The 18,103-nt window shown below is 40.0% G+C and overlaps 1 protein-coding gene across 1 annotated transcript in view; it reads right to left on the bottom strand.

Annotated features, from left to right (window-relative positions):
* Window positions 1–244: 244 nt before the first annotated feature.
* Window positions 245–18,103, bottom strand: part of LOC119648410 — a 30,409-nt gene continuing 12,550 nt past the window's right edge. The window contains exons 2-4 of the mRNA XM_038050160.1: window positions 963–1,073; window positions 514–891; window positions 245–447 (exon numbers count right to left, since the gene is read on the bottom strand). Of these exons, the coding sequence (XP_037906088.1) occupies window positions 298–447; window positions 514–891; window positions 963–1,073 (639 nt within the window). The 3' untranslated portion in view covers window positions 245–297. The remainder of the gene's footprint in view (window positions 448–513; window positions 892–962; window positions 1,074–18,103) is intronic.

Here is an 18,103-nt window from a genome sequence, read left to right on the forward strand (position 1 = left end):
AACTGTTCCTAAATTGTACTCGTTGCCGATGTTTCTCTACTAATCGAATGAAATAAATTATATTAATTAAACTTATGTTTCATTCGGAATAAGCAATGAGAATTCTCTAAATCATCCATGGAAGCTGGATAATTCAATTCGTTTGAAGATTGCGCATACATTATTTTCAATTCGTTCCAATAAATATAAATTGACCAGAATTGGCGAAAAAATTCTAATCTTGTCTAGAATAAAATTAGTTCTGTTGTCTTCAAGAAATTATTTATTAATGATATTCCAAATTAACAATAATTTCGTTCAAGAGATTACACTGCTTGCTTTTAAGATTATAAACATCAATAACGTTAATGAGGAAGACAACGATGCGCCACCGTTCGTGCAGACTTTTCGGATCGCCGATGTAGATAGTCCCCTATGTTTCAATAGGTTCCTGATACTTTGGATATCCTAAGATAAAGAAGGAATTATAAAAAGGTAACAGATCTTCGCCAATTATTATGAAATAATACTCACTTCATATGTTAGAGAATTAGGCTTCCTGCCAAGGACAACGGTGAACAGGTGACTGCCAGGCGTGTTGTTACAAAATGTTAGCACGAGATGATTGCCTACGGCTTTCATTACTTGGACGGTGCCACTAAATTGGATATATTGGAACTCAAGCATCGTCCCTTTTTGTGGTCCAGACGAGATCCAAAAGCCCGCGCGCGAACTGTTGTATCGCAATGTGTATTCTAGATTTGAGCCTTTTTCATCCCATATCAGCCGTAAATAGCGCATGTTGTTGTTTCTGGTTCTACTGATTTGTCTGTGGTCGCCTTCTTGCAATCCATGTTGGTCGTCATACTCCTTCCCATAATGGTGCTGACTGCCATCGCCCGACTTTAAAATCTGATTTTTAAATACAGATAAAAATACAACCAATTGGAAATAAATTCTTGAGAATTAAGTGACGTGCTCACCTGGGACGTTATATCCGCAAGATGAATTACCACACATGTTCTGTAATATGATTCGTGTCCTTCATTATCGTCATGTACGAGAATTTCGCTTCCATACCACATGCCCATAATCTGCAAAATTTAAACATTTTCAATTTCAACTTTTCCGTTATTCACATTTTATTAGGAGGACAAGCAGCTTCACATACTTAATAGCGAATAATAATTGGTATTGCAGTTGCTTTTGCAAGAAGTATTTTTCGGCTATTCTATATATGTATCTATAGCTGGTTGATAAAAGAGCAAACAGATAACCTCAGCAATAGGGGCGAAAAGGGAGTGAACAATCAGGCACAAGTTGTTAATCTCGAAAAAGTAGATAATAGGAAGATCAGAGTTCAGGTTTTCTGACTAACAGTCGCTGTGCTTATGACCTTGGCGTTTATTTTTGGGTAATGTGTACCATTCGATTCTTGGGTTTTCTTGGTAAACAGAATGCAATGCAACACAATAATACTAATTCAATTTTCGGAATAGAAAATTTCACTTATTCTGGAGAAACCGTTAGGTACGCATCAACATCAACGGCGAAATAACCGGTATCCGATCTGGGCATGCCTTAGTAAGGAACTCTAGGTATTTCGGTTTTGGCCGAGGTTTACCAACTCGATATTTGTAATAGCTGTCTGGTGTCCTGATCTACGCCATCGCTCCATCTCAGGCAGGGTCTGCCACGTCTTCTTTTTCTATTGCCGTATAGACTTTCCGGGTTGAATCATCCTCACCCATACGGATTAAGTGATCCGCTGGTCGCAGCTTATTAAACCGCATTTTATCTGTAACCAGACGGTCATAGAATCGCTCTTAAATTTCGTCGTTATGTAGGAGGTCAAAAAGTCTTCGACGGATTCTTCCCAGGAACGAGGCTAAGAGTTCGCACTTCTTTCTTTACTAAGGTGCCAAATTTCCAAGAAATATATATATGAAGACTGGCAAAATTATTGTCTTGTTCAGTAAGAGGATTGACTCTATGGTGAGACGTTACGAGCGGAACAGATTTTGTAAGTTGAAATAGGTTTTGTTTTCATTGTCGCAGCAGTTGTCGGTTGTAATTTTTGACCCTAGGTAGGAGAAATTATCAACGGTCTCGAAGTTGTAGTCTCCTTTATTCTTTATCTTTATAATTCGGATTTCGTCAGCTTAGGCCAGTATTCTGGTGGACTTAAAAAGGATCGTGCCTTCCGCATTTATTTTAGCACCACGGATCACTTTTTCCAGAGCCAGGTCAAAAAGGGTGCACGATAGGATGTCTCCTTGTTTTAGACCATAGTTAATATTGAATGGTCTCTAGAGTGATCCTGCTGCTTTTATCTGGCTTGGCACATTTTTCAGGGTCAGCATACCTAGTCTCATCAATTTCGTTCGGACACCGAATTCTCTTATGGCCGTGCAGTTTTACCCTGAATATGTTATTATAGATGACTTTGGTGTCGATGAGAAGATAGCTTTTTCATCGCTTGTTGCAAAGAGAAAATCTGATCTGTTGCAGATTTGCCTGCAGTGAAGCCTATTTGATATGGGCCGATGATGTTGTGGGCATATGGGGCTATTCGGTCTAACAATATAGCAGAGAATATTTTATAGATGATACTAAAAAACGTGATAACTTTACGATTGCTGCACTGTGTGATATTTTAACTTTTAGGTATGGGCAGGTAATGCCTCACTGTCAGTCGTCAGACATTGATTCGCTGTCCCATACATTGAACATCAGTTGATGAATTGATTGGTGGAGTTGGTGGCCTCCATATTTAACCAGATCAGTGGTAATTCTATCGGCTCCTGGCGGCTTATGTTTTTTAAACTGATGAATTCTATGGATTGTTTCTTCTATGCTTGGTGGTGGCAGCATTTATATCCCATTTTCATTTGCGGGCACCTCAACTCACCGATCCCTTGGGCTGTTGAGCGGTTCATCAAAATGTCCAAGTCATTGCTCCAATGTTCACATATGGCCGGAAATTAAATTTCCCTCTTTGTCTCGGCAGGATGAGCATCGAGGTTCATAAGGCTTCATCCTGCTGGGTTGTTGGTAAAATTGGCGCGCCTGGTATGGTTGTCCTTTGTGCTTCTCGAGTTTACAGACCTGTTGGCCCACTCGGTTGTATCTGTGAAGCCGCTACTCCATTCAACATTCTGCACGTTTTCGCGCTCTTTGCATTGGAGTATTTTTCCGTTCCATTGCTAGCTTACATTTATCGTCGAATCCGCCGTTCCGATTTTATTTTGCGACTGGTGCCAAGTATGTTTGTAGCCGTACTAAGGATAGCGCTCTTCAGGTAGTCGTGAAGGTCATTTATCGATTCTTCATCTCTAGGACCTCTGTTAATTGCGGTTATTGCTGGATGCTGCACCCTATAGATGTTACAAAGGGCTCTGTTATGGATGGCTTCAGTGTTCACTCTCACCTGATTGTCAGAGGGAATTTGAGATGGTGTTGTTATTTGAGCCCGGAGCACAATGCTGACAACATAGTGATCTGAGTTTATATTGGCTCCTTATATGTTCTGATGTTGATTAAGGCTGGGAGGTGGCGGCGTTCGATTAACACGTACTTAATTTGGTTGAAAGTGCTCATATCTGGAAAGGCCTATGTTTGTTTGTGAACCGCTTTCCGCGTAAACCAGGCACTTTCAATAACCATTTGGTGCGACACTGCTAGTTGGATAATCCGCAGTCCATTGTCATTGATTATTTTATGTAAGCGACGAAAGCCGACGTATTGTCTGAATACAGATTCCGTCTCTACGCCGCCTGGGACAGGCCTCTATATATTAAAGGACCTCATAGATGACATCAGCTGAGACAAAAAAAGCATCGTATGTGGGTCTTCCATCCTAGACCACGGCACATCGGTCCTGAGTTTTAGGGCTCCATACATGGGGCCAAGCAGAGTTTTTCTTTATTTCCAATTTTACTTCGCATTAGTTTTTGTAGCTCTTCGTGTTTTTTTTCCAAAACTTTGTGACTTCGGATTCTGGTGTGGTTTCCACGCACCATATAAACATAAATGACGTGAAGGGGACTGAAATATTCCGAAGGATCCCCTACATCCCTGAGCCTAGTTAACACAGATGCATGCATGATAGGTCATACATTAAGGAAGGGTGACAATTCCATTCTTCTTCTTCTCGGTATATCGGGAGCGGAGTTGAGGCGCATGGTCGGGAAACGTCAGTGTTGGTGCGTAGTTGTGGTAGAAGTGCTATGCCGCGTTTAGCAGATTATGGCTCCCATATGTAATATATTTGGTTTTCCAACTTGAGTTATATCCAATGGGCGAAAATTCAGACTTAAAAAGATGCCGCTCCTCGCACAGTGACAGATTGCGAGGTGGATTATGTGGAAACGCTTGGTGGAACGAAGGAACACTCCTACCTCTTTTTTTCTCACATGCATTGTAGTTTTCCACTTCTGGCATGCGATGCACCGTCTGGACCAGGAATTAATCTCCTTGTTCATGGACGACCAGAAATACTTTTTGGTGACTAACCGATTCGTTGTCTGAATGCCTGGGTGCGCCAGATCGTGAACGGCGTGAAATACTTCCTTTCGGAAATTGGCCGGAATATACGGCCTAGGTCCCTTGTCTGAGGTCTCGCAGTATATACTGGATATTGAGCCGAACATAGAGAATTCCCGGAATCTGTATTTGGAGTTGGTCCTCAAGCGCTGAAGAACCGTGTCGTCCTTCTTATCTTCGGCGATTGCCGGAAAATCGACGGTGGCGGGGATATTGACCTCTACAACACGTGATAAAGTGTCAGCAACCACGTTATTTTTTCCAGATTCTTGTTGAATGTCGGAAGTGAACTGGCTGATAAAGTCAAGTGCCGAAGTATCGAAGGGACGCTTTGTCGGGCTCTTGTTTTAAAGCAGAAGTGAGTGGCTTCTGGTCCGTGAACACTGCGAAGGCAGGCCTTCAGGGAAGTGCCGGAAGAATCTAATTGTGAGGTACGCAGCGAGTAATTCAGGCCGATGAGTTTCACTTCGTGGTGAATTATAATTAATCTGGTGCAGAGCTCGAACGAATCCTCGTTAATCAGCTCGCGCTCCACAAAATGGTCACCCTAACATGCGGATACGGACCGTTCCTCCAAGCGGAAGAGAAATTATCTTGACGCGCTATATCCCACGAAGAAATAAATTCTTATTTTATTAAATATCCTTTGAAGATTTAAACAATGAAACGGAGGTGGAGTCATATTGCTTTGATTATGCTAATTCTGAGAAAATGTTTCAGAAAATCTTCTTCCTGTTACAAGGTTTCATTGTCGCAGCTGAGCGCTCATCGGTAACAGTGAGTATTAGGAGCTTACATATGTACAGACGGCAAGATAGAAAGAAACTTCAGAACTATATTCATTCAATATAACTTGATAAGAACCAATAAATATGAATGTAATTAGCATGGAACCCACTTAAGAAAACCTTCCATCCATTAATTAGGATATTCGGTTGCCTTGAATATAATTATAATCACTCTCGATTTTCATGGCCCCACAAAAATCAGAGCCAATAATTTACTACGTTCCCTTGTGTGCACGTGTATGCGTATTGGATATTTGGGAATTCTACTCGAAGCTTCCCATACACAAAAATGCATATTACCATCGTGGAAGAAATGTCAATTTAATTAGTGGAGCAGAAATAATTACTAACGTCCCCATCATGTTTCATAATCTCTTACACAGTCTCTGCGTATTTTACTCGTTAAGACTGTACGCACTACGAAAGCAACGCCTCCAAAGAGCAAGACGATAATTCAATTGAAACGACTACCACACTTCCAGATAATTGAAATTAATTAAATGTAATGGGCAACTAATAGGTTTTTCCTAGGCATATAGAGTCGCATCCACTTAATTCGGACATGTATTTTTTGAAGCTCACAAATTGTCAGTAGATTACCTAAAGCTTATTAAGATCTTGGGAACTTGAGTCGTGTTCATCGGTAAATGATATTTCCCACGAGGGTCTCATAATCACAAGGAGGAGCAAGAATTGAGGCTTCTACAATAATAAGAAAGTCTGAAGTTTCATGAATTTTAATCTAATTCAATTGGGAGCAGTTTATCGTTATAAAGTGGGGCAAACCAATAGCTGTCCTTTGGCTTTGAAGACGTTGAGATCTCTATATGTATAATAAATAATCTTTTAATTAAATTGTCAAAAACGATTTTATTTAGAAGAAAATTTTTTTCTTGAACACCGCATTTCAACAAAATGTATGTATATTCGCAATGTTTCTAGTAAGCTGGTCGATTGCTAGTCAGGTATGACGAGAGGGGGTGGACATTCCCTCCAGCCCTGGAGTCTCCTCAGGCGTACAAAATGGAAATGTCAATGAAAAAAGGAACAATAGGGGGGTCTCGACACCTGGCCCGTGGAAAACCGTATACTTTTCTTCACCCCTGGTCCTGACAGATTCCAATACTTTAAGGACCACTTATTCGCTTCTTCAGTGCACGTCTGCTAGCAATTACATTTTCTATATACATTAATTAGAATAGAATATAAATTACCGCTTATTATAAAACATTGAATATGCATCAAATGCCTCATGCACGAGTATGGACCACTTACAAAGACGAGGCGGCATTGGTCGGCCTCCCCGAGACTCTTGAAGACCAGGTGAGGAGGAAATTTGAACTCCAACTATTATTCGAAAATGAGCGCCAGATATGGGTAGTGTAAGAGCATCAAGACCGGAAACCAGACTAAGTCGGTAAAGTCTTTGAGATTCTTCTTTATGCGTTTCAGGATTATTTACTTCTATTTTTACGGCCGCAGGGAGTACGCAGATACCAATTTATATCTCGCATTCAACAGGAGCGCCATTTTTCCCGATTTTAACGATTATTTTTTTCTTCCTTATAGGAAAGATCTGGGATCTCTAGAATTTTCATTTAAGTGGAACCAGAAACTCTGAAGAAACTGCAGGAGCTTAGTGGGAGATGATTAAGCCCAGCGGCTTTGCCCCATTTGAGAGCATTGATGTTCGAGGTAACTTACTTCTATTTGGAGGAGCTAGCCATTTGATTTACGCGAGTTGGAACTTCATTGGATGTAAATTTCCCGGGATACATCCCATCCGCTTCCTGAATCTACGGCTAATCACAATGTGGCTATCCGATGTCGGGCAGTTAAAATCCAGCCGATGTTATAGCAAGCTCTTTGCTCGAATATTGTTAGTGCCCACCCTGGCATTAATATCACCCATCACGATCACAATGTCACCTCCAGGAAGTCTTCCCTGGACTCCATTCAATTTCTTACAAAAACCGTTCCCGTTAAGTCCGTTCTAATTCGAGTTTTGTTTTTTTAGCATCCCTTTTATGGCAACCAGGGAATACTTTGAGTGAATTCCACTTCACCGCCGAATCACTATTTTAGTGGGATAAAAACGCAAATGATTGATAGCAAATACTTTTAAGGATACCCCATCTACTCTCTGAGACGTATGGATGTGACAAATCCATTCAGTCAATAGTGAGTTGCCGCTTCTCCTTCCTCAAACCGGCTTGAAACCATCTTCTGTCGATAGGAATAGAAAAATGTACTCGTAGTTAATCCAAATGCAAAATTGCTTCGGACCTGCTTATGCAGTCCACTTACGAATGGGGGATGAACATTTCTATATGCAAATTCTACAGGAATCCTGATGATAATGCGGGCATAGACTCGACTGCTGGAGCAGCATTATGAACGTACGACCCCCGTTGGTCGTCTGTTATTGGTTTTGTATGGACGATAATACGTGGTATAGTTGTTACTTTCCGCGAAGCCTCATATTATCGCAATTCCGAAACATGCTGGACAGTGTGGTTTTCGGCACACGAGAACAAAAGGGTAATTGATAATGACCTCAACGTGTGGGTGAAACACAAACGCAGTTTATTTGAAGCTTTCCCTTAGTATATCAACTTGTTGAAGAAGGATATGTAAATACCTACAAGAAAGAGGGAACAGCTCTGTTGAGAATATGATCTTCGGCAGTGTTGCACAGGCACAGACCATATCTCGCCATATTACCGAGAACTACATCAACAGTGACTACGGGGTAATTGTCTAAGGTTGGAATCGTAGAGCACTCAAAGTGGATAAGGCTGGTCTCCGAGGGTAATGAATGAGCAAACCCTTATGGAGGTAGAGCTAACCAGCGTAATATACTAAGCACCCCTCAGAGTCTAGGAGGCCTTTAAGATCGGCAGTAGGGTTTCTGTGAAGCCAGATACACTCTTAGGTGTTATCAAATTGGTTATTGGAACGAATGATAGTTATGTATGGATTGCATTTAATTTGACGAATTAGTGAATAAATAACTAGGTATTTAGTAGCATTTGGCGACAGCGACAGTTGATTAAGGGGTTAGTCCGCTGCAGAAATTTCAAAACATCAATCTTTTGCTTTTTTGCTGAAAGAATGCCACAAAACCTTAGGAATGACATACTCAAAGGATTAAGATTAGGAATATATCAAAATACTTTCATTTTTAATTTTGGTGCAGCTTCCGCAGCCCGAAGCGAACATAGTTACAGAAAACTTTTTTCTCGAAACTACAGTTTTCAAGTTGTTCGAAAAAATCTTGACTAATTAATTTGAAATTTTAACTGTATAATTCATTGCATAGTTTTTTGCAATTTTTTGTGTAAAATAAAACTATAAATATCGGTTGTCTATGTCTCTCTGTGTGTCACACTTTTTTCTCGGATGCAGTTATACCGATTGACACCAAATTGGGTGGAAAGGTGGGAACAGGAAACGCTCACGCATACAGTGAATTACATAATTCTACGTTGAATTTAAGGATGAGTCCCCATACATGCAAAAGGGACGTGTAAATTTTTTTTCATCACATATAGTACTTTCCGAAGCCGGTGTTAATTTTGAGATTTGTTGGAAAGGTAGGGAGTGCGGGGATTGATAGTGATCATTTAATTAACGGACCCATTCTCAGAAACTACCCAGCTGAAAAACTTGGAAAAAATCAAGAGACTGTGACTATATGGTGCCTAGGCTCAGAAATACCCTTCATACCGATATATGTTCAATTAAAGTTAATAGTAGTATATTACTATAATTTTTAGTAATTGGTTGAAAAACCCCCGTTATGTTCATCTTAGTACAACAAAAAATTTTGCACTAATGTAGGCTATAATATAGAGCATGATCTTACCAAATTTGGTGGAAATCGCACTATTAGTAACAAAATTATAATAGGTCAAATTTGTCGTTTCTTTACAAATTTAAGACTGAATGTCAATATCACTTGAAAGTGGATATTTTCACATAATATATGCATATATATACTAATGGGACGAATACACACTCAAATGTCTTTATAAAAGAAATACACAAAACCTTTCATGCCTGAGGCGTCCAGCTTCCGGTTTCTCGACTTGTTTAGTAAATAATTTTCCAACAATTTTTATTGAAATTTTTACAATTCTTGCACTTTGTATTTCTCTTTGTATTCGCTATGTATGTGTATAATCGAAAAAAATTTCGTTGTTCACCGTAAATATAAAATTGTGGGTGAATTTGGCTCATCTGCGTGACCTTCAAAAACGAAAAGGTCGTCGAGAAAAAACTGTATAGCCACCAGTTTCTTTTGTATTGTATTATGTATTCTATTACGTAAAGAAAAGAAGAGTCAGATATGGCTATTTTTGAACAGCCTTATATACGGATGTGCCGAAGGAGATGACGGTAGGGATTACGTTCTCCATAAAATATTGGTTATAGTTGGGAAGCATCTCAAGAATGTAACACTCATGTAATTAGCGCTGCCTAACGTGACCCTTCCAAAGAAGAAAATGGGAACGGTCCCCATCACGAAGCATCCCAACAGAAATTATGTTCGCATTTGGGTTGGGAATTATCCTATAGTCTCCAGGGCTGACATCCAATACCTGATAATGATGATATGTAGATGCACTTGGATAATGCACAGGATAATTCTGAATGTAAGTATACCGCGGACTTGTAAGTTGTAGAGTTTAATAACAACTTAGTAAATAACTGAATATAATTGTAAGCCCTTGAATGAATATGTCTATAAGTAGATGGGAGAGGGGCGCTAAGAAAAGGACGGTGGACCTACAAGGTTTGGCAGTGCTTACAGAGAAAATACAGGGTGATGAATTATAATCCTCACGTTTCTTACGGGGCTTAGAGAATATCACAAATATATCTATAAATTGAAAATGGATACTTCATCTTATCGAACAATGGGATTACTATCTCCTCTAACCAATACATTATGTTTCACACAAAACTTTAAAAATCAACATTCCATTGAATCCATATATCTATTCAAAACATCATTTCTGTCAGGGTAACTGAAATGTAGATAAGTAGAATGGTCGATTAGAAGTAACTTACTAAAATTAACCGTCTAAAAGTCATGATTATGCGCCTATATGATGGCGCTCGCCATAACATTATCTTCTCAAATAAAGTTAATAATGTTCTATTTATTATATTTTGGAAATTTACTGGAAACCCGCCATGAATTTCAGAAGAAAATGTTGGCCCCACGATCTTTGTTAAGCGATATTTTGGACGTTAGTCACGCACCTGACAAAAAATTTGAGGGTGTTTTTCCCAAAACCACTTTTTTCATACCCTGACAGTGATTTTTCTGAAATTATTACAATTAACTGATCCTTCTGAAAGTTTACCACTTATTCGAATTATATAACGTGTAAAAACCTTAATCTTTTTCCTTTCACGAATCACACACAGACTCAAATTTCGAAAATTTATATTCAATTGTATGTCACTTAATTATAGTCGGTGCTTTTGACTTTTATGATAATAATTATTCAATTTTTATAATAATAATCATTGCAATCTCATAGATTATAGGTGCGCAAGGATATTCCTTGAAAATTTCAATGTCAATATTCATTAAGCATTCACTTTGGCATTCGAAGTAATTATACAGCGGTCATGGCCGTCCTTCAGTGGAAATACAAAAATAATCATAGGAGACAAATCTTCCGAATAGAGTTCAAGAATCAACTTTGCGACAGAAGTCGAAGGCCTGGCGCATATGGCACATGCAGACTGCCCGGCAGACCACCTCGAGCGATGCAAGGCGTCGACAAATTAGTGGGAGTCAGTTTGAAGAGGCACGAGTTTGCTCCCACAACGGACTATCCCAGTATCTTCATTTACCAACTAGGGCGGATCGTAAACGATAGATAGAGTTTTTATAAGACGAACTTTTACGATAACATTGGACATAGGAGCATTCCATTCTTTCATCTGAAGTGACCTAGCAAATGGAGTGGAACTAACCACAAGAACTTGTCCGAGATCGGCCACTGCTCACTCGGAATTGAGAAAATTTTCGTATATATTCAAGGGATGTAATGTCATATATAAGGACTACTGTACTGTACTAGTGAAGAAGAAGGATAATAGTACTCGGTTCTGTGTATATTGTAAGAAGTTAAACGACAAAAAGGTGAAAGATAGTTATCCACTGCCTCAAATCGACGATACTCTGATAAGTTTTCGCAAAGCGGATACTCATCATCATCATCAACGGCGCAACAACCGGTATCCGGTCTAGGCCTGCTTTAATAAGGAACTCCAGACATCCCGGTTTTGCGCCGAGGTCCACGCGGATACTGGCAAGTGGAAATCGACGAACGATTTGTCGCAATTTTTAGAGATGCCTTTTGGACTATGCAACGCTCCCGCAACTTTCGGAAGGTTAACGAAATATGTATTGAAGGACTTGCAGTGGGAAACATGCTTAGTTTACCTGGACGACTTTATTGTCATGGGAAAAGACTTCGACTTGGAGAACTTACGAAACGTGTTGCTAGCAGTTTACATGAGCTTACGATGAAGGGTCGTAGGATAATGAGCAAGGAGAATCGTTCTTGCAACTCAAAAAGAAAGATTTTGCGGTGCATCAATTTCGGGAGAGAAATTTGCGTTGGAATTATGGAATTGGCGGAGTTCTGTCACAGGTTGTTGATGGACAAGAAGAAGTTATACGGTATTTCAGCTAAATCCTATCTAAACCTGGAAGCAGCTATTGTGTGACGCGACGGGAGTTGTTTGCAGTAATTAAATCGGTGAAACATTTCCATAAGTACTTCTATGGACAGCCCTTTCATTTGAGAACGGACCATATAGTATTATGGCTTCTACACAATAGGCTCGTTAATTTGAGAGATTCGAAATTTATGAGTTTCGTATTGAACACCGTAAATGAGGGCAGCACGGGACTGCAAATGCACTGTCAAGACGATTGTGTAATGTGGAGTGTAAGTTCTGAGAAAAGGCCGGAGTCACGGCTTGTATTCTACTAAAGGTTTTACCTGATGAAGAATGGACTAAAGAACAGATACGAGAAGACCAGAAAGATGATGCTGACCTAGCCGCTATAATAGAGTTCAAGGAGAAAAACCAGAGGCCTACCCGGGAAGAAGTTTCAAATGAAAGTCCAATCATATAGGCCTATGGGGCTCAATGGCAACGGATATTTGGGAAAGCGAGGATGGAGGAACTTTACAAAAGCTAATCATTGTTTCAAAGGCGAAAATAAAAGAAATTATTAACAAAAACCACAATGGAACAAGTGGTGAACACCTGGGTATAACCAAAAGTTAAGGGTTGATTTTAAGATTTTCAAGAAAATGCGTTCAATGTATATACTTTTGGTTGCATATCGATTGGCAATTCATGATGCAACCGTAAATATTCGCGCGAAAATAATCTTCGGGTCTGATTTACCGCTACCAGCTTGAAATTTGATATTTCTCACAAGACTAAGGGAACCGGTAACAGAAGCGGAGGGAGCTCGATGCGATCCATAAAATGGTTAGGGGACAATTACAAATTCTTAATTTCTTAATTCTTCTGTCAGAATGAAGGCAAGGTACGACTTAATGGCAAATTCTAAAGGCTTTTAGGACAATTGGTGATTTTACGGAAGACTGAACAATTAAGAGTTGAAAAAGCATTAAGAGAGTGGTTTGTGAATCAATGGCCAAGAAATGTATCAATAAATCGAGACAGGATTAAAAGTCGAAGCAAAATTCTCGTTTCAAAGAGATTACTGGTGGATTTAACCCGGGTGATGGTTGACTTAGAAAGTTTCAAAGGAGATAAGGAATTCGCCATTTGAAAATTGCTGGTCAAAGTCTATCTGCAAACAAAGAATTGGTAAATTCATTTACAACACTATTTTTAAATAGAAAGAAAGATTTGAATTTAACGGACCATCAAATCTTGCTATTGGTGACCGTTGTGGATAAAATCCGGCTCAATAGGTTGCGGTGGGCGGGTCACTTAATTCGTATGGATGAGGATGATCCAGCCCGAAAAGTCTATAAGGGAAACATCTATGGTAGAAAAAGAAGACGAGGCAGACCCTGCCTGAGATGGAACGATGGCGTGGGCCAGGACACCGGGCAGATTTTAGGGATACCGTATTGGTGGACTTGGCGCAAAACCGGGATGTCTGGAGTTCCTTATTAAGGCAAGCCTCACAATTCCCACCTTTCCACCAAATTTGGTGTCAATCGTTATACCTGTTTCTGAGAAAAATACGTGTGGTAAACAGACAGACGGACAGACAGACGGATTGAATAGGTTGTTTACCGACTATCGGTTCGATCGATGTCGAAGGTGTGGAGAGAAAACACATATTGCCAAGGAGTGCAATATGGACCCCAAATGCATTTGGTGCGAAGAAAAAGAGGGTTGGGATAACCGTCATATTGCCGGAAGTGGTAAATGCCCGGAATTTAGAAAGGTGTTAACTGCAGTGAAAAAATGAGGTTAATACAAATAAACCTCAATCATTGCGGGGTTGCACCGGAGTTAAGGAGAGTGCAGACCACTTATAAATCCGCGATGGAGATTGCTATCATTAGTGAACCGTACAGAAACCTTGACGGTGGTGTATGGGTCACAGATTCGACTGGTTGAGCGGCGACATTGGCATGCGGTCGACAAGCCATACAATATAACATGGGTGAGACGGCTAATGGTTGCTTTGCTCGGAAGCGGACATAAATCCATGGGGTAGTCTATAAAATGATGACAGGACGATTCAGGAGCCGTTCATCTCCGCAGATCACGTGCCCTATGCTCTTGTTAAAAATAATCCAGGGGTTATTTCCTACAGCAAGAGGGAGGTACTGACACCTTCCAGCACCCCTGAATTGACGCCGATTCCACGAACTGCTAGAAATCTACAGTCGAATAGGCGACGGCAAAGCCCCGGGTCGGGACGGCATACTAAATAAGTCCCTTAAATTTGCCGTTATATAGGCCGGATATGTTTGCGGAGCTGTTCGAAGCGTGCATGTCTGAGGATATCTTTCCTGCATCCTCATCTCGAAAATGCGGAGTTGTACTCAAACGAAGAAATCAGTGCGGTTAAGGCTTGGTTAGAGAGTGCTGGACTGGTATTCGTGGAGGAAAAGACGGAAGCGATCCTCATCACTAAGCGCCGCAAGGGAAACTACGCCCGCATTAGAATTGGGAACCGTATCATCACTTCCAAGCCGGCTATCACTTACTTGGGAGTGATGACAGACGGAAAACTCAATTTTAAGCAGCACAGAGAGCATACCTTCGCAACATCCACCATAAGTATGGTTCTGGCAAGGATGATGGCGAACGTGGGAGGGTCCCGGCATACTTGCAGGCTGTTCATAGTCAGGGTGGTCAGTTCTATCTTGCTGTACACGCTACACGTGTTAGGCAATGCACAGAAACTTAGTGCGGTCTATAAAAAAAACAGCCTCAAGGGTGTGTTCTGCCTTCAGGATCGTCTCAGATGATGCAGCGTTCATCATCTCGTGAATGATACGGATAGACATCCTGGCAACCCAGATAACGAACACATACAACACCAGGTTCATCTCTCCTTTGTCGCAGGTGAAAATAGCCGAAAGAGAGAGATACAGAAGCAGACGGCAACAGCAATGAGAGCAGTTAGAAAAGGGTCGTTGAACTTACAGGTTGACCCCTTCCATCGGGGATTGGCTACAGAGAAAGCATGGGGAGATCAATTATAATTTCACCCAGTTTCTTACCGACTATGCAGGATACTGTCAATACTAGTACAAGTAAATTGGACACCTAACCTAATTGTCCAAAATGCGACGGGGGGTCGTCCCAGCGCTCGTATTCTTCTAATGTCCTAAGAGGAAACTCTAGGTGCTATCACCAGAAAATTTAGTACGGAGAACGGTAGCTTGTCATGGGGCTTGGGATGCGATCAATTCCATGACCACTGCAATCCAGGATAAACTTCGAAAAGCAGAAGAAGTGAAGAAGGCGTGGTGACGAACCCCGTAGGTGGACGGAAGGAGACCTAGCTAAAGTCAGCTAGCTCCACTTAAAGGAGGTTCCACGCGATAGGGAGTCGGAGGTGATTTTAGTGGGTAAATATCTGGCACTCTGGGTACCCCGGCCAGAGTCTTTTGATGATTTTCACCTCCTTAAAACAAGTCGGGAAACCGGAAGCTGGACGTTTTAGGTATGAAAGGTTTTGTGTATTTTTTTTTATGCATATTCAAAATGCATTTGTCCCATTAGTACCTAACAATATAATACAATATATGCATATATTATGTGAGAATATCCACTCTGGAGTGATATTGACATTCAAAGTCTTGAACTTGCCCAGAAGCGACAACTTTGACTTATTATAACTTTGTTAGTAATAGTGCGATTTCCACCAAACTTGGTAGGATCATGCTTCATGTTATAGCCTACATTGCTGTTTTCGTGGTGCTAGAATGAACTTAAGGGGGTTTTATAGCCAATAACTAAAAATTATAGAAAGGTACTATTATGAACTTTATTTGAATAGATATCGGTATGGAAGGTATTTTGGAGCCTAGGCACCATATAGTGGCATTCTCCTGATTTTTTTCTAATATTTCAGTTGGGTAGTTTCTGAGAATAATAATAATAACAATCCATATTGGATCGTGGCCTCGAAGTGTGTTAGAGCACTTCATTTAAGACCGTAACGGTACACTACAGGATTACAGTACCCTGTAGAGGCAATTTGGTCAGCATTGCGCTCGCCCGAGATTATTACCCTGATTTGACTCAGGTACGCATTCACAGCTGAGTCGACTGGTATCCAACATCAAATCATAATACAAATTCCACTGCCACCAGTGAGATTTGAACCGCGACTTTCTGTACTACAGCCTTGTGCTCTAACCACTCAGCTCTCCGGGCACTAGTTCCTGAGAATGGGTCCGTTAAAGAAATGATCATTTTCGACCCTCCGCACCCTTTCCAACAAATGTCAAAACTAAGACCGGCTTCGGAAAGCACTAACCGAGACCTTTCATATGATACCCCACACGACTATATTTGATGAAAAAAAATGTACACACCCCTTTTTCATGTACGGGGATCACCCTTAAATTCGACGTAGAATTATGTAACTCACTGTACGCGTGAGGATTCACCGTTCCCATCTGTTTACCAAATTTTATACCAATCGCTACAACTGTCTCCAAGAAAAATGCGTGTGACGGACAGACAATAAACCGATTTTAATAAGAGACAGACAGACAGTTGTTTTACGCAAAACCTTAAAAAGGGCTCCCCTAATAGCACAGACTGGGGTGAAGAAATTTCTTCATATACGGGACTTTAATATTTGACTCGAATGTCAATTATTCTCGTTAATTATAATGTCAACATCTTATTTGCATGGGTTCAAATGCAGTAAATTCGCGCGAAATTGATATGTTTGAACTGTCAAAAGTTTGGCACTAATAGCCGAATTTCCATGAAACCATGGTAGGATGAACTTAAGGGGGTTTTCCGATCAATTTCTAAAAGTTGGTAATTTACTATTAGTAAGTTTATTTGAGCAGATATCCCAATGGAACATATTTTGAGGCCTAGATTTGATATAAGCGCACGATCCTGATTTTTTTCCGGATTTTTAGGTTGGGTAGTTTCCGAAAATGAGTCCTGTTCTCCTTTAAGTGTTCACATTTGATTCCTTACTCGCGCAATTCACACGTCAATACTATTATATATGGAAAGTCTCAATTAGTACCTTTCATTTTATACCCCATATGACTATATTCGAGGAAAAAAAATTTACATCCTCCTTTTGCATTTATTGGGAATTTACGTTAATATACCCATCAAATTGCATTTTGGAGAAAAGTGCGTGTGACAGACAGACAGACGGTGAATCGATTTTAATAAGGTTTTGTTTTACACAAGATCTTGAAAAGATCATTTGCCGAAGCGATTTCAATTTTCAACAGAACACTAGAATGACAAATAGTACATATTTTATTGTGCAAAAAATCATTGTTTTTCTTATAAGCACTTTACATCGCTATCAAAATGTTTCGAAATTACGAACGAGTTTTGTTCGCTATTTCGAGGGACCACTCTAATTAATTATTAGTCTATAATCTGAATCACAGTCGACGTAATTTTTTTCTTGTAAACAATTATGAGGTTCAAGTTCAGGTTTACATTCAACTAGAAATTGTATTCGATGTGGGGCTGGCATTCGTTTTCTAAATGAAGCTGCTTTTAAGATATGCTTAATGGATTGTTTCGCAAATTCGAAGTTCCTAAACTGAAGAAATGAGTTGCAGAAGCCGATTGAAGGGGAAGACTTTCTTGGAGTTAGCGCTTGGAGCTGTAGCCAGATTGAGGATAATGGACAAATATACATAACACAAGAACATAAACAGTATTCACGAATCAATACCCAGCATTTTCTTTTCAATTTCAAACCAGCACTTATAAATCAATTTGAAACATGATAAGGCAAAGGACAGTCCTGTTGAAATTTTAGTAAAATGAAAACAGCTTCAATTTTTCATTTCTTAAATACGCAGATTAGTTTGTTCTAAAGCGTACTTAAAGAGCAAACATAGTCAACAAGACATTTACCTTTTGTGCTCGTTTGTAATTGGTTTCAACCAAATGTAATCTAAACTCTATCTGTACGCGGCGACGGATATATTAACCAATGAATCACTCTGAACTGGCAAATTCTGAACATTATATTGTTGTTCCGTAGTGACATAAATTGATCTAAATTGAATTTAGTTTTCACA

The sequence above is a fragment of the Hermetia illucens genome, chromosome 2 (assembly GCF_905115235.1).
Source record: "Hermetia illucens chromosome 2, iHerIll2.2.curated.20191125, whole genome shotgun sequence".
In the NCBI taxonomy this organism is placed as follows: Eukaryota; Metazoa; Arthropoda; class Insecta; order Diptera; family Stratiomyidae; genus Hermetia; species Hermetia illucens.